This window comes from Chelon labrosus (genome assembly GCF_963514085.1).
Source record: "Chelon labrosus genome assembly, chromosome: 8".
NCBI lineage: Eukaryota > Metazoa > Chordata > Actinopteri > Mugiliformes > Mugilidae > Chelon > Chelon labrosus.
Window position 1 is genome coordinate 20,118,638 of NC_140358.1, and position 25,121 is coordinate 20,143,758.

At 43.3% G+C, this 25,121-nt stretch overlaps 1 protein-coding gene across 1 annotated transcript in view; it reads right to left on the reverse strand.

Annotated features, from left to right (window-relative positions):
- Positions 1-1,288: 1,288 nt before the first annotated feature.
- LOC311491965 (connector enhancer of kinase suppressor of ras 2) overlaps positions 1,289-25,121 on the reverse strand; it is a gene marked incomplete at its 5' end in the record, with an annotated part of 59,633 nt that continues 35,800 nt past the window's right edge. The window contains 15 exons of the mRNA XM_084550057.1: positions 1,289-1,651; positions 1,740-2,002; positions 3,307-4,063; positions 4,646-4,746; positions 4,838-4,908; positions 7,453-7,524; positions 7,678-7,751; positions 8,727-8,899; positions 9,523-9,571; positions 11,925-11,967; positions 12,077-12,114; positions 16,414-16,622; positions 17,438-17,524; positions 19,739-19,950; positions 20,044-20,171. Coding sequence (XP_084406183.1) covers positions 1,442-1,651; positions 1,740-2,002; positions 3,307-4,063; positions 4,646-4,746; positions 4,838-4,908; positions 7,453-7,524; positions 7,678-7,751; positions 8,727-8,899; positions 9,523-9,571; positions 11,925-11,967; positions 12,077-12,114; positions 16,414-16,622; positions 17,438-17,524; positions 19,739-19,950; positions 20,044-20,171 — 2,487 coding nt within the window. The 3' untranslated portion in view covers positions 1,289-1,441. The remainder of the gene's footprint in view (positions 1,652-1,739; positions 2,003-3,306; positions 4,064-4,645; positions 4,747-4,837; positions 4,909-7,452; positions 7,525-7,677; positions 7,752-8,726; positions 8,900-9,522; positions 9,572-11,924; positions 11,968-12,076; positions 12,115-16,413; positions 16,623-17,437; positions 17,525-19,738; positions 19,951-20,043; positions 20,172-25,121) is intronic.

Here is a 25,121-nt window from a genome sequence, read left to right on the forward strand (position 1 = left end):
ACCTTGGCATAGAATACATCATACTTTACATTATAACTATGACACAAAACGTAAATAGATTTATATATTCTTCTATGTTTAAATATATTTGTAGACTGTACACAAATCTTTAGAAAATGAGACGGCAAATGCTTTTACCTGATATTTGAACAGCAATGGTAAAGAGGCCGATGAGACATAGACCCTGTGATGCAGCCAATGAGATATAGAGATATAGAAAGTGCATTCTTTGTAGTGAGTGACTCCTTTGAAAAGAACTCTCTAGCTCTGGCATTCACTGTTTAAGGAGGAAATAATAATAATAATAAAAAAGAATAACTAAGAAAAGAAATCATTGCACCCACACAAATACATACTCTCTGTCTTCCCCTCCGCTACCTCTAGAAGCATATCACAGTGGTAGTGGAACGCAAACATTTACATCAGTATACACAGCAGTATACACATATACACAAGTCTTTGAGGACTGGAGAGAGAGAGAGAAGAACCGAAGATAAAAAAAAAAATATCAGAAAAAGAGAGGGAGGAGATGACGGGAAACACTGACAGAGAAAGGAAAGGAAAAAAGAACGAGAGAGAACAGAATCGTAGAATTGCACTCGGTCAGAGGAGCCTCCTTATGCAGGTAAAACTTCACAGTTTGAAATAGTGTGCATCTGCCCAGCACGACGGGTTCGACGTGCTCGTGACGCTCGTTTTCATGTGTTCCTTGGGAAACGGCAAAAAAAAAAAAAAAAAACGGATAAACCAGCTTTAACGGCTACCTCTCACAGTCTTACCCCGGAGTCACTGCCCTTACTATGCCCAAACTCTGTCCCGTGAGATCAGCCTGGATTAACAGTGAGGTCCCTGTAAATCAGGATATGCAATGTGAGAGACAAAAAAATAAATTAATAAATAAATAAAAGACACAGAGATAGAGAGAGAGAAAGGGGGAGAACTGGTGGCTCTGGGTGCAAAGTTCATCAGTACAAAAGTACAGTGCTGTGGTGAAAAGGGTTCTCCTCTGTATTGCTGCTACATAGCTCCCCCTGCCCCCTGAAATCAACAACAAAACAAAAAAAAAAAAAAGCAAAACCAAGGGAGTACAAAGGAACGAACGTGTTAAAAAGTCTTCTTTTTTCCCGTTTTTCTTGACAAGCGTGTGGAGTTTATGCTGAGTTCCATAGACAAAGGAAGATTAATGCTTTCTGTTCAGGCATGCAATAGGCACCCTGTGGGGTCCTCAGGATTATCAAAAGTTCATACACGCAGGTCTCAGACTGTTCCCTCTATGATATTTACACATCTTACAATGTGTGTTCCTGTATGTGTGTGTGTTTGTGTGTGTGGGTGTGTGCTCAGGGTGGTGATCAGTAGGAAGAAGGGTTATCTAATGTAAAGCTCTGTGTTTGTGTACGTAAGTGTGTGTGTGTATCAGTTCAGTCTTTGCTTCCCTTTCTCACACATGTGTCTCAATGAAGGAGTGTGTGTGGGTCATGAGGGGCGCGGCCAGCGGGGAGAGGTCGTCCTGGCCGTTGGTGCCGGGGCTGAGCTGGCAGATTTCTGAGTAGAGGTCGCTGTGCCACTGCTTCCACTCTCTGAAGGTCTGGGAGCACAGGCCAGGGTCCTCCAAGAGGGCACAGATTACCTCCAGCTCCGACTCTTTGGCCTGCGGGAGCAAAGAGACGCCACAAGGGTTATTAATTCCTCATCGTTTTCTTCCCTAAAGAATTCCGGGACTGAGTCTCTCGTGCTACCTTCAAGGTGCTGCGGAGGGCTCGAACCCGGTGCAGCCTGTCGTTCAGCAGGGGGTCTCTGGCCCTCTGGGTGAAACAGCGCCGAAGCTCCTGCTTGGTGCAAGGTCGCGGGTCCCCTAGGGCCGTCACGTTCGCTTGCTCCAGGGCCCGATAAAGCTGCTCTAGCCCGTCCAACTGCTCGGGCTCACGGCCCTCCGACACCCGCCGCTCCCTTCCCTCCGACACTCTCCTCTCTCTGCTATCCACTCTCAGCTCCCGCAGGTCTGAGACAGGAGACAGCAAGGCAGAGTCAGGCTGATGGTGGACAATGATGGAGTGTTTGAGCAGGCATTTATGGATAAAACAAAAAAAATGAAATGAAGACAATTAAACATTTTAAAATATGATGCTTTTTGTTAAGTTATTTGAGAGAATTTCTGGGTAATATTTTCTAAATTCTTAGAAGGTACACTGATCAGGCATAACATTATGACCACCTTCCTAATATTGTGTAGGTCTCCCTTGTGCCTCCAAGACAGTTCTGACTTATCAGAGAATGGACATGGGCCTTCTGAGGGTGTCCTGTGATGTCTGACAACAGAATGTTGTTAGTGGGGCCTTTGGGTCCTATGGATTGAGGGGAGGGGCCTCTGTGGATCATCCCACAGATACTTTATCAGTTTAGGATCTAGGGAATATGGAGGCCAGGTCAACACCTTGTGCTGTTTTTCAGTTGTTCCTAAACGGTTTTTCTCTGAGTGCCTGTGTCATGCTGCATCCTGCTAGGGATGGCTTCTGCCATCAAGGAGTGTCATTGCTAATGGATGTGGGTGCCTATTCTGGTCTAGGTGGGTGGTACATGTTTAAGTGACATCCACACGAATGCCAGGTCCAAAAGTTTCCCAGCAGAACACTGACTTTTCACAAGATGGTCAATGTTATTTACTTCCCCTGTTAGTGGTTTTAATGTTGTGGCTGATCGGTATATAATGATTCACAGTAAATAAGTTCATCTCCCTCTCATCTTAACGGGTTGAAACTAGCATAATTCATTGGTGAAATGTACAAATACTGTACTGTAATAATTCTGAGACACTTTATTTCATTTATTAAATTAACTTTGGAAACTCTTTGAGGTAAACACTACATCTATAGGTGCTAGTAACTTGAAAATCTTTTCCTTGCTGATAGCGTTACTTTCTTAATTTCTCATTAATGGCAATTGTACAGATCAACCCAAATAAATAAAGTAGAAGTAGAAACTCGACTCGGGCATAAAGGAATCAAATTATTGTCAGTCCTAATAACAATAAACTCATAATCATAATCCAAATTGTGGCTATAAATGAATATATTTGTAGTGTGACACATTCTTTTGCATGAGTACTTTTATTTTTAAACTTTTTTCTAATAAAGGGATTTTGTAGCCTTTTACTTTTAATAAGATTAGTCTAAAGATGTCTACTTTACTGCGCATTATTGTTAATGTTATTAGTAAATGATTTGAATGCTTTGTTCTGTCTAAATAATACATTTATTTAGAGACAGTGTAGTCTTGTATAAAGCAGATAATGTGTCGTTTTCTTACCCTCCTCCTCCTCGAGCATATCTGCACCCTGTCCCTCTGCCTCCTCGTCTTCACTCCTCTCCTCCATATGGATCGAGGTGTGCAACAGTTTTCCCGGCATTGGGTCCCTGTTCCTGGGCAGACTCTGGCTCCGCTGCTTGTGAGAGCGTCGGTGTGTGTGGCTGTGTGTGTGCGGCCCCCGCTCCAGGGGGAAGGGCCCGTCCCGTTCCCTGTCCCTCTCGGCGGCGTGGTGTCTCCGTACGGGCAGCGTGGCCTGCCTGCGTCTCTCTGGGGACATGCCTTGCCTGCCCAGCCCTCCGTAGTAGCCCATCTCTCCGGCCATGCTCCCCATCAAGCCGTAGTCACTCTCGCCCGGCGCTGTCTGGAGGAAGTGAAGCCCTGCACTGGTCAGAGGGGTCTCGATGAGGTCCTGCCAGGAGCGCCGCTCGCGATGGGACGAGCGGCAGCCAGACGAGTGGGTGCTGGTGCTGCCTGTGCCCGTGCCCATTCCCATTCCATCTCCCCGCTGGTCCTCGGCGGAGGAGTGGGAGTGTGTGGACTCGCTGGAGAAGTGGCGACCGTGCTTGGGCTCCGGGAAGGGGCTAGAAGAATTAACCTGGAGAGGGAGAGGGAGAGGGGAGGTGGAAGACACCATCTGTGGAGGAATGGGGGAGGTGGAGGCACTCATTGGTGGAGGGAGTGGGGATGGAGTGGAGCGCATGAGGCTCATGGAGCTCACTGAGCGGGGCAGCTGGTCGTAACTGTGGAGGAGGTTAGCCTGAGTGGGCCGTGGGTACGTGTCATGGTCAGTATGAGGAACAGTGAGCAGGGACGGACAAAAGTTGACAGAAAGGTTGAATGTGAGCACAGATGAAAGGAAAAAGTGACCCAGCAAAACAAGGAGAAGGAAAAGGTGTGCAAGGATGGAGAAGAAAGAAGGACAGGGAAGTGTGAAGGGCAGAAAGAGAGCAAAAGATGAGAGCAAAGAAGCAATGAGATGGCAGAGGAAGTAACTCCAGGAATGACTGACATGACTGCTGTATGGCTCATAATCATGGTACCAATGCTTAATACTTAAATGTGCACGTGTGAGAATAATCTGGAGCAGAGATGAAATGAGCATTGTCGATTGTCGCCACCTAGAGGTCATATTGTGTGCAGGTTCTGGCAGCAGAACGGAGCAGTAATGGTGTTGGCTGCTTACAGAACCAGATAGTCTCACACTCTGATGTTTTATTAATGCTGAGAGCTCTGGTCTGCGCAGCTCTGAAAAACTGTGGGGCTTTTAAGAATAAAATATTCTATCAGAATGAAACACTGCAAAGAAGACGTCGAGCGCGCCTGAGTGTGTGTTACTCACTGATGGCGTGCGATGGTAAGTATCACAGAGGGACGAGGGCCCCTCCTGTTTGAGTGTCATTGAGCCGTCGACCTCGTCTTGATCGCTCTCGCTCCAGTAGTCTGACGTGGCGATAAACACAAAAATGTTAGAGATTCACGCATGAAAACAATAATAAAAAAAAACATTTCTAGTCAAGTCGGCTCATCTCACCTTCATCAGGGCGTGGCACCTTATCATCTGGTGTGTAGCCAATAGCAGCTAGCCCCAGCCGGTTCATCCACCTATAGGAAATGAGTTAAATTTTAAAAATGAAGGAGAAGGAAGGCATCAGAAGGTTGAGGAAGAAACCCCCAGAGAACAAGGGGGGCAGGGAAGGATAGGTTATCCTGGGTAAATGGTAGGTGATGAATAAAAAACCTTCATTCTCAATAATTTACATGGTTTCCCTTAACACTCAATATCTGTCTAAACGACTCCATCCCCCTGATGAGGAGAGAAAAGCTTTGAGATAATTAGAGAGACGGATGCGGAAAGAGAGAAATGACAACCCTTCGTCTCAGACAACATTCTTTTTAGATCCCAGCTTTTCCCCGTGTCCCTCTGGAGGCGCCCAATAATAAGGTCGCTACTAAGAATAGAGTCCTTGCTTTTTACACTAGGAACAGGAAACTCGTCAGGCTAGTGTAGGAAGTGCCTCCTGCTGGAAGAGACACGAAAAAAAGAAGTGACAATTAACTCGTCCTACCATCTTGTTTATAGTCGGAGCCTGATATGACTGCGTCTGTGTCATGAGCTCCATTGTCGTCGAACAACTAATAATGTCATCAGTGAGTCACGAAGCTGCAGCTGACATTTTCATTCAGTATGATGGATAAGTTTCCTCTTTTAGTTAATCCCACCTCCACCGTCCTCGTGCCAGAAATACACCCATGTGCACCTAATATGTATTAAATAGTTCCTGGCAATGTCACAGTTCCCATCTGTAACACATGTCCTGATTATTTCCTGAGTAACATTTGCTAAAAGCTGCAGCACCCAACTGTCTGTACCTTGTCTGTACCTCCATGGTGCTCGGATGTCGTGTATGACTAGTTTGTTGTTAAGCAGTTTATGCATTTGTGGGACTAGACGCCATAACCTACGCATGTAACTTACGCACGTAACCTACGCTGGTGCGAGTCACGTAAAAACGCCACAAAAGCGTTAGTTGGCGCTGTGTCTTTTTTTGCCAGTTGAGTTCATTTTTGTTTCTACTTCCTGCTTCACTTTCAACAATGGCGACTGAAACTTTCGCCGAAATTTCGCCGAAGACGATTCACACAAATGTTTGTATCTCCGAACCTCTCTCAGTTAACCTTTCCTCGATGTGTTCCATCGTTATTGATCCAAAACAACCAAATCGAAAATTGCGGAGATGGAGAAGCAGACGGAAACATGCTACTACCAAGGGGACCAATCGCAGCTCTTGCGGTCTGAGTCGCCGTGACGTGTAGGTACCTTTCTGGGGAGGTGCACGTCAGGCTACGGCATTAGGGTCTGTGATGGGTCTGCATAGGGTCTGGGCTGTTGCCGTAGCTACGCCGTCAAATTGACACAGAAGCCTAAAGCGCCTATTACTCCTCCGTCAATCTGCACAAAGCCCTCCCAAATTATTTGATTGGCTCAGCAGACCTTTGCTAGAGAATAATCAGTTCCCAATGGAGTTACTCTAGACCGACTTCCCACTACAAACAAAATGTGTGGTCTGGGAAGTTGGTCTGGCTTCCAGGTTTTGTTGCTCCACAACAAGAACTTTCCTATTGAACCAGGAACCTTATATAAAGTGATTCACCATGGTTTTTTTAGCTGACAATTGATTGCTAGCGGTTGTTCAAGGCTCTGGTTGCCTCGGTAACCCTCTTGCATATTTCCCACTGCAAATGTGAAGTGAGTGAAACAAGCAGCACATAAGAATAATACTAGTGTATGAATGGAGCTCGCTCTTTTCTCTCAGCTTGACTAGAAAATACCACTAACGATGTTACCGCTCCAAGCCTGCTATGCAGCATGGTGAACTGGGTTGTAGGAACCAAAGACGGGGCGATGCTTCCTTGAAGTAAAAGTTTGGGGGACTCTGTGTTTGAGTCAAACGTTAATCCCACTGGCCCTCACCTCAATGGCATTGCCTCAAAGTTGAGATCAGTTCAACTTGTTATGTGTTGCCAAAGGTTTTGTTGCCTCTATTGCTGGAGTTGGTTCCCTGCTCGCTGAATTTCAGTAAAATCTATGCTCTCTTGATGCCACATCGCTGCTAGTCTCTTCCTTTGTGCACGCTTCCTTTGGATTTGCGTTTTAACCACAGGAAACGGAACATAATCTTTACTCGCAGGCCTCCAAGAAACCACAATAACACCGTGCAGACGCCCACCTTTTCACACACAATGCACATGAAAATGTGTGCGACTACTCTTTCACACATGAACCCTTTGACGCAGTATGGAAGTCAGATATAGCTGGTTAATTACTCCCCCCCTAATTATCTGCCCATGTCATTGAGGAGATGTGTGGATAATTAGAGCTCATCAGATAGCACTCCTGCAAATATCACTACCATCTCCCTCTCACACGAGCACACACGTGACTCGCGCGCAAATCTGCACCTACATTGTTGTGCATTTAACGACAGCGGGCCAGGTTCATTCCTTATTCATGCACAGTGTTGTGTTGGTGGGACTGTTGCTTGTGTAAACTTGATTTACTCAGCTAAAATATTCATGAAAGGACACGTGGCGTCCCCGGCCTCCGACTGCCGTCGACATATTGAAGACACACACTCGCTCACTCACCTGTTCATTTCCTCAAGACAGTCTGTGGCGAAGAAGAAGCTCTTGATTTTGGGATGACAGGCTTTGAAGGCACTGCAGTCAGTCAGGGAGAAGGAGAAGAACTGATTAGCGGTTTGTTTTTGTGTTTTTTGTCAAGTGAGCTGCAGGTTTGTGTGCGTTCGCATTGTGTGGGCGAGCACAAATGTGCTTGATTAGTAATTTTGGCGACATGTGAGGGACACTCACAATTTCCGTCTGCACTCTATGGCTCGGTCTATTCTGAACTCGGGGAGGCTGATGAAGCCCTCAGCCTTCTCATCCTGAGGGCGGAGACAGATGGAGAGTGGTGGTACATCATCAACACGAGAGAACAAAATGTCACGCATACTGATATACCAATTTTATTCAGGGTAGTAGTAATGTAGTCGAGCATATGAAAACAACATATGTTGTTTACATTGGATGAAGTCCTTTCCTCGCTTTAGATGAAAAAAAGAAAAAAAAGACAAGCTACCCTAGCTAAACTGAGATATATAAACAAACCATCACTATTCTAATCCCAAAAATTTAACCAATATCTGAAGGTCTTACTGTGAGTTTTGTGTTTGTGTGAGTTCTAAATGGTCTGAATGGAACAAACAGATCAACTAGTATGAATTAGAGCTGCTATAACTAGTACCAACCAATCAACTAATCAATGGTGACTGATATTTTACTCTTTTAGTAAGTTTTATAGGCCAGATTGATTGATTGATTGATCAAGTACAGTTTTCACCACTGCACTGCTCATTGTAACACATGTTCAAAATGTGAAATCTCCAACCTTCAATATTTTTGTACAAATAATCTCACTGCAAACTGAAATTCAGGGCATTAAAGTTATCTAACATTTTTTTGTAATGTTTGCATATAGATTTTTCTTTAGATCTCTGGAAAAATAGTTTTTACTGTTTACACATGCAGTACATTGACCATTATGTTTAAATTGGTGGAGTGCATTTTAATTTCTTTCCTCTTTTTTTGCAAATAGCACATTTTACACAATATTTCGTATATTTATGGCATAGTTTTTGTATATATTGTGTATTGTTTGATTTATTTGTTTCTTTTCTTGTTTCACATCTGCCTTAAATTGCCATTCAGGGACAAATAAAGTTTTCTGAATCTGAATCTTACTGTTTTTTGACAATAAAAAAAAGAAAAATGTGACATGCACAGAAAAAAAGGTTAAAATGATGTAAAAGATTCTGACTATAAGCATCAGAACAAAATGATAGCTAAATGAGATGCCTTACATTTTGGTTGGTGTACCAGTAGAGGCAAGACTCCTTGAGGATAAACCAGTACTTCCTCCATTTCTGGGTGAAGTAGCCTTTCGCATCCTTCTTCTTCCACAGCCAGCCCTCGCAGTCGCCGTGACCGAGGTCCTTACAGGAGATTCTCCTTCTGCTGGCACTAGTGAGGGAACCTAGAAGACGTGACAAAGAGAGAACAACGTCGGTCATTTGGGTTGCAGCTGGATCTGAATAAAGGAGAACACTGGAGGCTATTTGTGCGCTTGTGTTTAGTGATTCCAGTTTGAATCCAAATGTCTGCCGTGGCCTACAGTGGGGCTTTCGTGTTGTAAAATCAGCAAGCAATTTATGCCCATTTGCAGCACTGAATAATATTTAGGGCACATTACGTAAGAGGCAGTGACAAATTAGTACAACCGAAAAAGGTAAACAGTCACTTACAGGGAGTTAAATGGAGGGAAAACAGTGATGACAGGTGTTAAAGAAACACAGCATGTGCAGCACTCTTGCTCCGGTTTTGGTCTGTTTATCTATGTGCATCAAGTATGCTATATCTGGAATATGCAAAAAAAAATGTCTATAGTCTGAGCTGACGTCCCTTTCATCTCGTGCAGTGAAGTACCACAGTGGACAGTATCGGATTTGAGTTCAAACGTTAAGACTGAGACGCACTTTCGGGGTTAAAAACACTTAATCCTCTTTGTGGTCACATGTGCTAACATACTCGCACTAACAGTAGTATACATGTGAACACAAAAGTGTAAACAAAAAAGAGCAAATGCATCAATATGCCTACCTTTACTTCTCTTTTTGGTTTTCGTTCTGAGAGAGGTGTAATGGAAAGACTAGAAGGGTGAGAAAGGTGAGAGAGAGGAAAGATGTTAGCAGGAAATAAAAGTCTATTATGAGAAAGATGTGCTCAAGCAAAGTTTGCAGGTACAGTAGATGCTGAGGAATTTCAGCACAGAGAAGCAGCCGGTTCACACTCCACGTTCATCTTTTTTTATATTTCATCAGGCGCACAGCGGAGAGGATTTACTGGCACAGGGGGGAGCACGGCGCTAAAACCTCTTGAGAGAGGAAGTGGCCTACAACCTGAGATGGAGAACTGAAACTTGTGAGCCACAGAAAGTAAACCACAGAGATGCCAGGGTGTTGAAATATGGATCATGACGGCTAAAAATATTTGTAGTAATAAATCTAACGAAGTCCATAAAAAATTGCCAAGATCCTAAATTTACCTCAGTATTGATCAGATTATATTAAAGGACTCTTCTGATAGAATCAGTCTATCGTAGTCCAGTTCTATGCAAAACTTTTGACACAATAAGGGTTAATGCTTAAAGTTAAAAAAGAATAATTAAATCAGTTAACTTAATAATATCTGCAACCAAGCAATACAATATCTAGATCTGCAGATGTACATGCAGAATCTGTAGGCAAGGAGCAAGATTATGGTGCCATTAGTCCAAATAGTGTGAATCAATCACGTTCAGGCCACTCAGAATTCCTTTTGCATGTATGGTGTGCAAAGCAAAAGGGGTGTCAGACCCTACCGCCAAGCTAACACGTCACATCTGTCAAGCAAATACCCTAAACAAAAAAATTTCAAAACATTAATAGCGTGTACTGGCTTCTTGTGAAACATTTGTGTTGCAGATGTCATCTCTAAGTTGCTCGTTGGACTGTAAACAAGATTGACACAAGGCACATGTAGATTGGACATCCATTATCTGCTATCCAGATATCTGCTGGCTACTACAGAAGCCCCAAAACATCCAGATGTTAAATCACTAGAGGATGGCTGATGGGTTCCTAGATTGCAAGATTACAGTATAAACTAAGTAAACGTTAGCTACCATAAGCTACAGCGTGATCAGTGAGTTGCCATTGAAGTGTTGCTCAAGCACTTGGTGACATTATCCATTTCACTTAGCTGGCGAAAACAAACACATATGACTGGTTTGACATGACATGAAGCGTTGAGAAAAGTTGAAGCCAGCCGTCTTATAGGGGCAAGTGTCGGCCACCAGTTTGAGGCTTCATATCGCTGACTTCCATTGCAAATGAATTGTAACTTATTGCTCTTTCTCCAATTGTCTGAACCTTAGACTGCGTAAAGACGGACGATGGAACTGCTCCTCAAAAGTGAAGCCAAAGCAAGTGGAGCTCTCCCTGGTGGCTGGCTGCAGTATAGGTCATAAGCTCCACTAAAGTACACATCAAATAATAAGGATAATTCTGTCATGGCAGTTCATATAGTGTCAATTTCTCTGATAAGTTTCATTTTAGTTAGTTATTCGATACTAATAGGATGTGACATCACGATGACTACCAGTTGCCATGCCAACCGCTCCGTGAAGCACCCCCGTAGGACCGTGACAGTAGGAAAAAATACAAAAAGTACAGTGGGTAACCCAGTATTTCTTTATAACTGGTGGAGGTAGTGGCTGGAGAGTTAGTTTGGCCAACACAAGAAAGTGGGCTCGCATTGTCCATACTTATATACAGTCTATGGTTTGAACGCGAGCATGAGTGTACAGTAAATAATGGGGCCTTTAATTTAGCTTTTCATTTGTAACAGAAAGAGTATTTTATTTCTTTAAAAGTTAATTGATCTCATTTTAAAACCCACTGTGTAAGTATTCTGAACACACACTAGCTAATGCATCTGAAAGAAGCTAATGTGATTAATCCTAGTTGCTATAGGTGTCAGCGTTAATGCAAACATAACAGAATAATCCTACAAGCTATTTATTTGGATAACAAAGCCTTACAGGTGCGTGTGTTTACAGTCAACCAAGCTGACTCACTGTATGCTACAACTCATAGTGCTTTAGAGAAAAGGTTAGAAATAATGACTAAGACCGCTTCCTGTGTCACAGTAACCTACATATGGAAACCAATTTATTTCACCTGACTCTTATCTTTTATTTAATTATCACCGTCCTGAATGGATTTAATCTTAGGACTCTCCTGTTCCTGTCTGGCTGTATGTTCAGCTGTTATTTGCGCACAATTGATCTGTGCGAGGATGTGGTTGCCATAGGAGACAGTTCATGTAACTGAAGCCTGTGTCGTTTCAAGATAATGAGGGTTGGGATCAGATGAAAATGTGCTAAAAAAGACAGCATTATTTTTTAAATAAAATAAGCTCCAGTTTGCACTCATTGAAACACACGCTGTCTTTTTTCATACCTTCCTCATGGAGGCCGCTCCTGAGCTTCCTGAGCCCGAGTACCTGCAGAGGGACAGGCAGGATTGAATGCAACCACAAACAACCCTTACAACTCGCCCCGTCAATCACAAGCATGTGGTCAAACCACCAACAAGCAGAGACATAAACTCACCGGTCTGTTGTGTCTGCTCGCAGTGTGTCCGCACCCCGCTGATGGACAGAGAAGAAAAAGTTCTCCATTAAATAATTTGTAAAAACCTTCCATAGCTACACACACACATATCTTCCTCCTTAAACCTGCTATTGGTAATTATCAGTCATTGCTCTGTAGCTTTTGCTAGTATTGTGTACAGTACATACTGTATGTTCTCTAGTTGCATTTGAACTTTGAACCATAAAGACCAAAAACCTAGATAACTGACATAAAGGGAGCAGCAATGCTTTCTGTATTTTAAATTCTACTTTCATATATTTAGTTATATGTAAAGTTTCACATACAAATTTATCCAAGAAGCAAAGTATAGGCTTGTATTCTGTAGCCTGGCGTAGCAAGACTCAACTCTTATGAGGGAAAAAGGCTTGTACACAACAGTTGGATTTCTTTTTGGGGCGTATTTCAATTGATACAGAAAAAAGAATTACCTCTGCAATTCGTTAATACACAGGATTGGATGTTACAATCCCTTGTGCCAAGATCAATGGCAAAACACATTTAGAGGCCCCATCCAACGGAGAAACCCAGACAAACCTACAGTCATGAGATATGACGATTGAACCTACAATCTAAATGAAGTAGCTGCTGGCTTGTATGGCCCACAGAGCAGCATTTAGATTTCTTTTTGGGGCGTATTTCAATCGATACAGAGAAAAAAAATACCTCTGCAAAAAACTGGACAGTGCTACAATCAGCTCAATGGCACTCAAATGATGTCTATGACTACATCGCTGTTACTCTTCTGTCCATCACAGCATAAAGCCCACCCCGAATTATTTCATTTGCTGGAGAATAATCAGTTCTCAACAGAGCGACAATACAATCCCAAACTGGAAAAATTAGGTTGTTCTTTTTCAGCTGGAGGGGGGTTATGCTAGCAAGCCGTGCTATACTACCTGTATATGATTTTACTGTAGCTTTAATGTCCTCAGGACCTTAGCTGTCACAAGCATTTTATTGACTCCAACCCTGACAGACTATTTCTGGGCTGATTACAGGTTTGAATTTTGAACTGTAAATTTGTCTGACCTAGCACTTCAAGAATTTAATGGCTTATGAACCACTGATATAATCCTCTCAGTCCAGTCCAGTGAATTTGCCTTTTTTTTTTTTTTTTCTTCACAAAGTAGCATTTTTCAGATAAACAAATGGGACTACATGGGCTCAGGTCTGGGTGCCAGAGGGATCCTAAGCCACAGTGTGAAGAGATCATTAGGAGCGTTTCTTGCTGGAGAGTGAAGGGGCTCAGTCAGCCACCGTGTCCAAGGGACCATTATCTCATAATCCAACCATGCTCTCATGAAAATTTTGCAACACTATTAATGGTGACTGCTCCTTTGCTACCACTGCGTGCTTAGTTTTGTACGATTATAAACCAGTGTAACGGCCTATTGTCATGCACTGTGGTAAAATATGCAAGCGTAAAAAAAAACACATGACTTCTCAAATCCTCAAATGTCCAACAGAAAATTTGTGTTGCATTTTATTTTTTTCCACTAAAGGAAAAGAATCACGACAAGAAAACGAGAAAGAGGGGACGAAGAGAATGCAAGCCCCATAAGGTTACCATATGCTTGTTAGTGCGGGCTTGTATACCACATGTGCGACCGAATGGATATGAGTCACTGCCATGAGAAACACGCATCTGAGAGGGTTAGAGAGGGCTGGTGTGAGCTAAGCTGTTAGTACGCCGTGTGTGTTTGTGTGTTTTAAGCACAGTCTGTCAGTCGTGCTTGTAATTGGTCTAGCTGATGCTGAGTCATACACCTACTCACAGGGGTACGTGCGTTTGTGTGCGTGTGCGTGCGGGCGAGTGTGTGTGTGTGTGTTTGTTCAGAATAAACTCCTATTTAGACTCAGGCGTGTCTGAGGAGATGGGGGATATTAGGATGAGTTAGGACGAGCCGTGAGATGGCTACCCTGCATACAAATGCACTCCTGTATGCTAGCGTGTGTGTGTGTGTTTGCGTACGCCTGTGTGTGTGTGGATGCATGTGTACTGTATGTACTGGCGTGTGCACGGAAGCTACAGAGCTACTAGCATGCCTCAGTGTCACTGTCCTCATCATCCGTGGTGCTGGCAGCCTTGCAGTGGCTCTTATTATTCTCGCTCTCCTTTGTCTCCTCTACTTGACGTACACGCACACATATACCGTACACAACCAACGATGTGTGTGAATCTGTGAACACCATGACCTGACAGTTCCCTTTTAAGAGAACCAAATGCCTGCTTTGAATAACCTGTAGTTTGTTAAAAGCAAAAATGGCTTGATGATTTTACACGGATATTTTTAACGAAGGTCACACAGTCATCATTGTGCACGTTTAATTTAATTTCTTGTGCTTGTATTCTGTAAACTCCACGCTCCATTTTCCCCTGAGCCTCTTGTTGTTTATTGCCCAAAATCCATCCTATCGACAAATCAATTCAATTCTTGTAAATGCTGCCACCACCTGTGTGTGGCCTGGTTTCTGATATGAACCACGCAGGAGAAAAGCTCAGCCAGATACGTACAAGCACGTTAAAGTATAAGTTTGATTAAAGTCCAAAAGTTCTTATTGTCAATTAATCTTTCAGTGTTTTCAATTTTCCTCAACCTTCCTGAAGCAAATTTTATTTAAAAAAAGTAAACAGTACATTCATCGTGAACTATTTAAACCCAAGTTACAATAATTAATTTTGTGCTGTAGTGAGTATTTACATCTATGAGGGACTATGAACCTTCGGAGGTTCTCATTGCATTTCCACTGCAGGCACTAGGACAGGTGTGTCAAACATACAGCCCACGGACCAAAACCAGCCCACCAGAGGGTGCCCCCTGGCCCCGCCGGATGATTTTTCAAAGACATTAACAGCAAATGGTCAATAAAATAGGCAGCTATTCCTAATTTGTCCACTAGGTGCCAACACCGAGACCCAGAACCAAACTGTAGGCGGCAGCAATGTAGCCTGGGTGTTCCCATACTGCTTTGCGCGCGATTTCATTCTCGCTGCAAAAGCAGTCTGGAAACCATCGCCCATATTTTCTCCTGAGATAGGGAACCAATCACAGAACGGGGGGGGGGCAGCAAGACGATGACGACGTCTATGCGCGACACCGAAGCTTGTAGTGTGTTAATCCAACATGGCAGCGGACCTAACGTTACCGTTCGATGCAGCCTTAGACAGTGTTTTAAGTAGCTTAGAACGCAAGTTTATTTTAAAAAAAGAGCAACGTTTGGCGTTGAAAGACTTCATTGCCAAGAAGGATGTGTTTGCTCTGCTACCAACAGGCTTTGGCTATGAATCGCGCGCAAGGCAGCATGGGAATTACCAGGCGCATTTGATAGACATTCGTAGCGCCCAATAAACGGCTCTAGGCATTTGTAAAACCACGCCTCAAATACGAGAAAATAAACACGTAGTTTCCAGACCAGCATCTCATTGAGATGTGCAGTCGCGTCAGCCAGGCTAGCAGCAATGTGCCAAAACTGGACTTACTTTTCTTAAACACTTTCAGGTTGCTCATGAAATGTTTTTTAGTTCATTAAATGTAAACATTTTCATAATGTACTTCTTTGCACTAAAACAAAGAGAAACATTTGGAGTTGTCGTTATTTATAGGTTATTATGCTATTATGTTACTGCTCAGGCCCACTTGAGATGAAATTGGGCTGTATGTGGCCTCCGAACTAAAATGAATTTGGCACTGCTGCGCTAAGATGTAAATGTTGTGTGGTAAATGTTGAAACTATTTTACCTCCAGAACGAAGTCAAGGCTAGCAGCCTTGAACCTCTCTGATTGTTCGCTGCTTTGTTATGTTTAAATCAGTCTGATTACTTTAAGTCTCAAATTTAAGTCAAAGGCCCCAGTTGCAAAGTGCAGTAGCCCATTTTGAATCTCCTGCATGATGATGCATTGCCACCTACAGGACTTGAGAAGAACAGGTTGCTGTTTTTATGCAATATGTCTGCAGATTAATTGGTCTTATCTCAGTTAGTGTTTAGAAACACAGGCCAAATATCTGAAGAAACCATGTCAGCCTGAAGAAAAGTTGGTGCTTTGGGTAAAAATGCAGCTTAAGCTACAGTACACACGTGCACATGCACAGCAAATGTACAAAGGAGGCCAGTGACACAGAGGAAGAACATAGTAGCAGGTTATGACTACAGTAATGTTTTTATGATCAGTTCAATGTTGTTTTAGTCTTTTTTATAATTTGTTAAAAAAAAAATGTTACTTTAACTGGCTAGAAGCATCCTGTGACTTACTTATGCATAAAAAAATATATAACTTAAAAGACTGTGTACATACAGGCAAAGCATCTGGTGGCTGGTCTAGCCGCAAGGTGGAGGACAGCATCGAGGGGCTGATGGGAAAGCTGGGGCTGCTGGGATTGCGACTCTTGCGCCGAGAGCGTCTGGTGGAATCCCGCCTGCTTTCCCTGCCCGGACCCTCTGGCTCCTCCTCGATCACCAGGATCTTGTCGTCACTAAGGTAACGCAGCAGGGAGTTGTCTGAATCTGAGGGGAGGAGGAGAGGGGAGTGGAGGGACACGGACATCAGAGGATGGACAGGCTCAGCTGAACAGATGACAGAGAGGGGAAAACCACAGGGAGGGCAGATAGCGTCGCAGAGTCAAGGGAGAACCCCACAGAAGAAACAGATGAGCCTGAATAGACCCTTGCAGATAAAAAACCCAACAGAAAGGGATAAAAGTGGCTCTAAGCTGGAGTATCTGATATGGATCCACAGCCGGGGACATACAGCTAATCTGTTTGCAGTGATTATGTTGATCTGGAGGGCACTACTGCTAAATCTTGTCAGTCACAGAAAGTTTTATTCCGCTTTAGCTCCACATAGATAAAGCCCCTCACCTAATTTGTTTATTATCCATACACTTAAAGGTGAAAAACTAAAATTGACAGAGAGAAAGGGGAGGAAGGGAACACAGGCAGACCCCCAGCGTTAGTATTGTGCTTTAATGTTATTCATAGACTTTCTGATGGTAGAGAGGAGGATCCTCACTTGAATACAGATCAAGCCTCGCCGCAAAATGTTGAAGCTGGTTCCAAGTGGTCACATAGAAATATCCTCATTTCAAGAGCGTCTGTATAAATGCAATTTCCTTGCATTTATGTTTATTCAGTCAGATACATACCGGCCAGATATGTATCCTCACACAACAACACCACCATGGATAACCAGAAGATGAGCTGAAATGTGTCGAGCTGAGTATGGAGCAAAGCACGGCACCAGTACGACCTGTAAAGTGTGTGTGGGGGGCCTTGTTGTGTTGTGCTGTGTTGTGGTTTGTGTGGTGTTTGTGTGTGTGTACCTCGGCTCCCTCTCTTGCCCATGCTGGGTTCCTTGGCCTCGGCCATCCAGTTATATTCGGGAGGCATGGAAACTGGTCTGAGGTCACCTGGAAGCACCAATCATCAATCAGAGAGTCGGCTGTGGGGGAGGCGACGGGAGGTGGGGTGTCGCGGAGGAGAGACAGCGTGGGAGACAGCGGGAGGGGTGGACAGGTGTGTGTGCTCGTAGAGGGGTAGGGACTCTTGAGGGACTACTATGACTTGCAAGGCGAGCGTCAAGCGTGACCCTGAAACATGACCGCATTATCATTCTGTCATTCTTGCATTACCTTCTTTACAGTTTATTTACTGTCAGACATTTATTTTGAGTGTCTGAATCGTGTGTGCTTTCAGAAATTTGAGAAAGCCCACCGCTGCTACTTTTGCAAATGATTCAAAAGTGACACAACTGCCAATGATGACAATCTCAGTTTAGTGCTTTGGGTGAACTATTTCGGGTCCATTATAGAGGTAATAGCAAATTAAATTTCTTTGTTAGTTTGGAGTCTGATGTTTTTGTTCATCAGAAGTGACTGATGCATTTTATTAGTTCCGTGGATAGCAACGTCAGTGTATGTTGGTGTTCAAAAGTGAAACATCTTAAAGGGGAACTACTGTTTTTTTACAACCTGGACTTTTTTTCTGGCATAAAATACAATCGTTTACTCACCCATATAACTCTGGTGTCATTTGGAGATGTTCGGACGATATTTAGATCCGAGTATATAGTGGGAGTGACTGGGGCACCGAAACGCATCCTCTAAATAACGCATTATCTGCCGTGAAACTCGTTCATTTCACCAATATTTTGTTATGATACGCTAGTGCTATTCCCAGTTGAGTCCGGAGTTACTTGTTATCATCATCCGGGGTCTGTAGACTGACCTACTAACTTCTGACCTGGATGATGTCATCTCTGAGCGCCTCGCGCACCCGCGACAGTCGGCTTGTTTACCTGTAATTTGCTACTGCTAGTTTTTTGCAACATGGCTGAATATTTTTCCGATTCTGAGGTTGTGGACGACGACTTTGTTTGTGATGGACGTCCTTACCGTTTTTCACAGCTGCTGGTAATTTACTGTAAAACTGAAATTTTCAATAAAGTAGCGAAATTTTGTTTTACAGTTGAACCGTTTTTTTTCTTTACCGAGATATGCTGTAATTAGCTTTACGGAATATTTGCTGATAATAATTTACTGTAAAGACATTTATAGTATAGCAGCTTTATTGTTTGTTTTTATATGAAATTACCGTAAACAACTTTATATGAGCCCTTTTAAATTTAAAGTAAATAAAGATCTTTATGGTATACGTTGATTTTTTTATAGTAAGTTACCGTAAACACACATAATTTTACCATAACGGCTATCAAAAAGGCATGCTGTAATATGCGTTACATTGACACCATATTTTTTACAGTAAACTTCTGGCAACCAGAGCTGCTGGCACTTTACTGTAAAAGACACTGACTTTTTTTTTTTTTTTTTTACAGTGCATGGTCTCCAAAGATGTGTCCTAAAGTCCCCCGACAAAAACTTTAGAGAGTCAGTCTTCATTGTAGCCAGGCTAGCTTCTTAAACTAATCTGGCAAAGAAATGTTTCACCGTCATCTAACATTACCGTCAGTTTGTTAGTTATTTAAAGTTTGCATTAGGCAAAATCAAAAATAAATTTCTTGTAAGGGACATTTGTTTCTAAAATAGCTCCGTGTTTGAACGGTTCCTTTTTAATGATCAGATTCTTCTGCAGCCAGCATTCAGGACAAACGTTGGCAGAAGTTTTTAGCTGGGCAACAGAACTCCACATTAAAGCTCTTAGGATAATTATGTTTGTATGTATATTCATGAAAGTAGAAATATCATATTGTGAAAGGAGGCTGGCTGGCTTTATTTAGCCTTCTGAGGAAGTTGCATGACCCTCGTCTTGCATGCCATGAAGCAGTCCCCTGGTAGACTCACGGGGAGGTACACTGAAGGATGCTGTGGAAGCTGTCGTTGACGTGGGGGGGTGGACACAGGTGGCGGGGCAGACGGGGAGCTGGAGACAGTGTGTTTGGACTGACCGTTCGTGATTGTGGTTTTCTCTGGGATGTGTGTGCGCCAGGTAAAGACACGAGGAAGCAGAGCCGTGAAGCGAGTGATGAACAAACACATAAGGAGGAAATGGTGAAAAGAAAAAGTGAGAGAACCTATGGGAGAACACATGCCGTTCTAGGAAACAAACACAGGACCAGAGCCATTCTTGCTCCTTTTCAAACTGCCTGGCCGCGTTTGCCACCTTACCATGTGTAGGGGTCTTGTCCCGTCGGCGTACCCCCGTATTGCGGCCCCTGTCATAGTCAGGCACTGGGGGCACGTCTCCTTCCAGCAGGGAGAAGTACTGACCGCTGTCCTGGTCCAGGTAGTAGCTGACTGCCTCTGAACCTTTGGAGCCAGACTGAGAGCTCACACTGTAGCGGCTGATGTCGTCACATGACATCAGGCCCATTTCCTCCCTGGGGAGAGCAGAGGTGTCATCAACACTGTCATCAGGAGATCATAATAATCGACATAATGACCATCATTAAATAGAAGTGTGCGCGTCTGACCTGGTGCTGTAGAGGCCAGAGACAGGAGAGAGGATGTAGACGTCCTGCATGCTGGGGGCGTCCATTTTGGACATGCCCAAAGTTCCAACGGGTGTCGGGGAGGTGCTGGTGGGGCTGGTGGGGACGGGCTGAAGTGAGAAAGCAGAGAGAATGAAGGTGACTTTTGAATGACTTGTTATTGGAGGATGGTGAGGGATCTCGGAGCTCAACCTGCAGAAACGGAGGTCTTTTCCAAGCACACAGTTTACGGTGTTACAAAACAATGGAACCTTTTATTTGTGATATCTTCCTTGGCATTCGTTTCAACACTGAATCACAAACAAGAGAGCCTTTTCCACAGCTGCTGCCGTTGTCCGTGTTGTCTTTCTTTATATGCCGGTCCGACTGTGCAGCATCTCCCACGTTCAGTCGCTTCACTATTCTATCATTTTGTCTCAAGCCTCTTCACTCACACAGGGCTCTCCGTGTCTGTTCCCATGACAACCCCTCCTCTCCCAAGCTCTCCTTGCACTTTCTCTTCTTCTCACCCCTCCCTCCTTTACTCCATCCTAGGCTACGAGGGAAGGGGAGGACGGGGGAGAGCTAGCGTGGCCTCCTGCCTCTGCTCGACTCAAGGACGCACGGATTCATTTGTCACCGGGACCTCTGTGAGGACAGGGCGCCTTCGCCTCTGATGTCGCAGCGACTCAGACTGAATTTCAAACTAATTCTATTTGTTCTCCGGCGGAACAGCTGGGGTGACAAACACTTCGCTCACGCCGCCAAATTTCTCCCCGAGGAAGAGGTTCCCAGATTTTGACAAAGTGATTGTTTTACTGTATGCCCGAGGAGTGCGCTCCATTTTAGAGAGAGGAGACGCGAGTGTGGACAGAATGGATAAACAGAACCCGAGTGATGGGCGAAGCGGGCAGTGTTCTCATTACGGAAGCACAGTGTTTCATCATTTCATCAGCAATGCATTAATCAGAGTCATTTCATATTCTACCTCTTACCCCAGGCCCCGGGTCTCTATCTTCCTCTCTTTCTCCTGCACAGTCTTCCTCTCATCAAGGCAGCTTACAGTAAGGCAGCTTCAAAATAAATAACGAAGATGGGGCGGAAAGAGACTGATGGGTGTGTGTGTGTGTGGGTAAGGGGGTAAATGAAATAGGACAAGGAGGGCGAGAGACGGAGAAAAACAGTGCAGGAGAGAGAGGGAGAAAGTGAGGCGGGGGAGCTGTGCAGTGTAGTGACTGGAGCTGAGAGTGAAAACAGTAATTTAGTGATTACAGCCCACTGCTCCCTGCATGGAAAAGGGGGTTGAGGGGAGGCTGGGGGTAGAAGTAGAGAGAGATGGATCTACCACAGCAGGCAACATTCCAGTCTGTTAAAACAGCACTTAAACCATTTGACCCCCGCTGCGTCCACTCCAAACTACCTAAAAATCTACTGCTCAAAGCCTCCCAGAGCCAATATTCCTAACACACTGACTGCACATGTGCACATGGAGCCCCACTGACACACATACGTGCATGTTTATATTAATAGTTTTTCAATATGAAGACGGTTTACCAAAAAGTGTAAATCTCTTACCATCTACCAACCATTATAAGAAGATATTTGGGAAAAATAGATGGTAGTTAATGATTGGGAGACAATATTTTGATCCCATTCGTGTTGAGCCATGTATTAAACATGTCATGTCTGTCACTTTAAAAGGTTTAAATTGTGCAATTTGTCCAGAAGCATATGTCACATCATTCGCTGGTAGGCACTGACTGGTTATAGGACTATCCTGTTGCGTGCAGAAGTATTTTTTTGTCTGGTGGCTGCATCAGGCACTGGTTTTCAACTTGAACAGCTTAATTATATGCAGCTTATTTTGCTTATATTTCTTACTTATTATAAAAGCGTATTGCAACTGTGTTGAGTTGACTGCTATGTGCTTTTATAAGCATCCCCTGGCACAAGAATTTTTTTCAGGATTAATAAAAGTATCGTATCGTATCATGTATTGTGTATCGTATTGTATCATATCATATCATATGATGCATTGTGTATCGTATCGTATCATGTATTGTGTATCGTATCGTATTGTATCATATCGTATCATGTATTGTATATCGTATCGTATCGTGTATTGTATCATATCCTATTGTATCATAGCGTATCATGTATTGTATATCGTATCGTATGGTATTGTATCATATTGTGTCGTATCCTATTGTATCATATCGTATCATGCATTGTGTATTATATCATATCGCATCGTATCGTATCATATCGTGTCATATCGTATCATGTATTGTATCATAATGCATCTAATCTGCATGGATCTAAGCTTATGTTATTTTGTGTTATGTTATCATATCAGATTGTTTCGCATCGTATCTTAAATATATAATATTTCTAAGCCACTTCGCCTTTTACTATAACCCCTAAAATCAAGAGATGTTACAATTGGTTTAAGACACGTTAAAATTTAGCTGGGAAAAGCTTCACCGACCAGTGACATCTAACCTGATGTTCAATCAAGTAATTAAGTCAAAGCGCAGTCCAGAGGCCCGGGTCCTATTACAGGTCACATTGTAATTAATCCAGACAAACATATAAAACTAGACCCAGAAAGGATACGACATGTATTGATGTCTTAAATTAACACGGTGACATTTGAGGAAATTATTTGTTTTAATGCCGTGATTTAGGCAAGGAGATTATTTCCACTCTCATACTGTATCTGTGCACTGAATATGAAACCACAGCCAGTATCCAGTCAGCTCTGCTTTCAATCCTTACACTACTTATTCCTCACTGAGCTTCAAAGTTCATTCTTGACCTTTACAAGAGCCAACACCTGAAGTGTCCATTAAGTAGCTGCAGTTTAGCTTTTGGTCGCATCACATGATCTTCACCGGGAGATGGCTTGCCCACCTGTCTGTCAGAATTCTGACTTTCGTCTGTGTGCTTAAAAGTTTAAAAAGTTGAGTCTCAGACTCTGTCCATAATAAATAGGCCTTCAAGTGAGACTTTTGTTTGCTATTGCTTTTGCAGTGAAAAAAGCCTTCATGTTTGAAATGCTGAATTTTTAAGCTCTTATGTTGTCCAAAAAACAACAACAGACCAGAAAAATAGCCTTTAATTATAAAAAAGCAATGACCTCACCTCCATTTATAATGCATTACCAGCCAATGCGTCATATTGACTAAAATAGCAGGTGTTTACCAAGAGTAATGATTTATACAGTAAGTCTAAACATGTGGGAGATTTATGAAAGAGGGGTCATGGACGATGCACATGGATGAGGCTTTCAGTAACACATAAAATGACTGTACTTTTTGCATTAGACAAATCCTCATCGTCTTAGTTAAAATCATTGCCAGCGTCAGTGTAATTACATCAGATTGCTTTTACGCCATCCCACCGTAGACAAAACAGACACACATGCAAACACACACACACACACACACACACACACACACACACAGAGAGATGTGTTATTATTTAGTAGAATAAAAGAGGTTGCCATGGAGGGATCACATGATAATTTCCAGAGATAAATTGTTTCCTTTGCGGATTCAGTCATAATCCAGCTGAACGTCTGCCACATCTGAGCTAAACTTCCCAGCCGTGCTATTCAGCCTCCAAAACAGGGCTTAGAGGTACGAGTGCGCATGTGTTTTCTATGTGTGTTTGTTTTCTCAGTGCTCACGTACAGTATGCATCCAGAACCGGGCTCACAGAGTGCAGTGACCCAGTTCCTTTCGCCTCTCAAAGGAGCAACGAGACAGATAACAGAAAACAACTCTGGGCACAAATGCGCACAGAAGCACGCTTGCCTCGACACACAGATGGACGAGCACACATACGGCCGTGCTTGGCAACGTGCGCAACCGCCGTCCACCCTCCCCACCACACACACACTCACACTCACAAACAGGCTGTTTAGCAAGATATTTTGGATTCAGTGAATTATCTCCAGTATTTGCTGAGTAGCGGCTCTTGTTTCAGAGCCAGTGGAGCTGCCTGTAGTTGCTTATGAATAATTAAGAGCTCCAGTCTTTTTGAGAGAGAACAAAAACTAAAACACTCCTTTCTTCTCTTCTCCCCCAGATATCTCTGCGCTCTGATAGGGGGGCTCACGGCGCGTTTTTGCATCTTAGTAGTCCATCAGGGTAGAATTCCCATAATCCTCTGCTGTTGCACACAGCAGACGTAACAATAAGTTCCTGGTAGCAACTAAAGAGGGACAATAACAAGTAAGCAGCCTGGAAACAAGTCATATAGCTTGTTAAAGATGGTGATGAAGATGCAGTTGACTTTGCGGTTTTAATTACAGGGTTTCAATGGATTCTGGATGATATATTTAAGTATAATTATAGGTTAGGAATAATTTATGGAAACATTTTATTTATGAGCATGTTAACAAGTTCAATCACTTTTAAGCTCCTGAAAAAAAAGAGTGACTGTGGAGCACTGGGGGCTACAGCCCTGAATACTTTTGGCCAGAAATAGGAGGAGTTTATAGCAAAGCAACACAGACTGTTAGAGAGCGGAAATTGAGTTGCAGTATCTGAAGTTGCTAAGGGTTGCACAGTGTTGAAAGATGGAACACTCCAGTATATCCGGGCTACTTCAAGAAGAAATCTCAAGACAAATCTCAGAGTGTGGGCATTACACAACGTATCGGATTCTGTCGTGATTCTGATGTGACAGAAAATAAGCCGGATAGCTCCAAAAATTACCCCACAGTGAACTGACAGCCAGCCCGAGTAAAGTTTCTGTCTCCCTTCGGTTCAGTTCAGCGATAAGCTGGCTTTATTGACCATATGAAGAAACAAACTGTAGTGCAAACACACTCGGGGAACAAAACACATACACGATACATATGGATCAAAAATGAAATTGCTTTCTCTTTTGTCACGCAGCTTAATGTCGGCATGAACCTGTTGCCAAGAGACCACAGACGGCATAGCCGGTGCAGATACTGTAACGATGGTCAGGATGAAATGCTGCAGCCGGCTGAGCCAGGACCAGAGCAGAATGAGCTATGTGTGTATTTGAGAGAGAGAGGGAGAAAAATATATGTAATTAAGATGCAG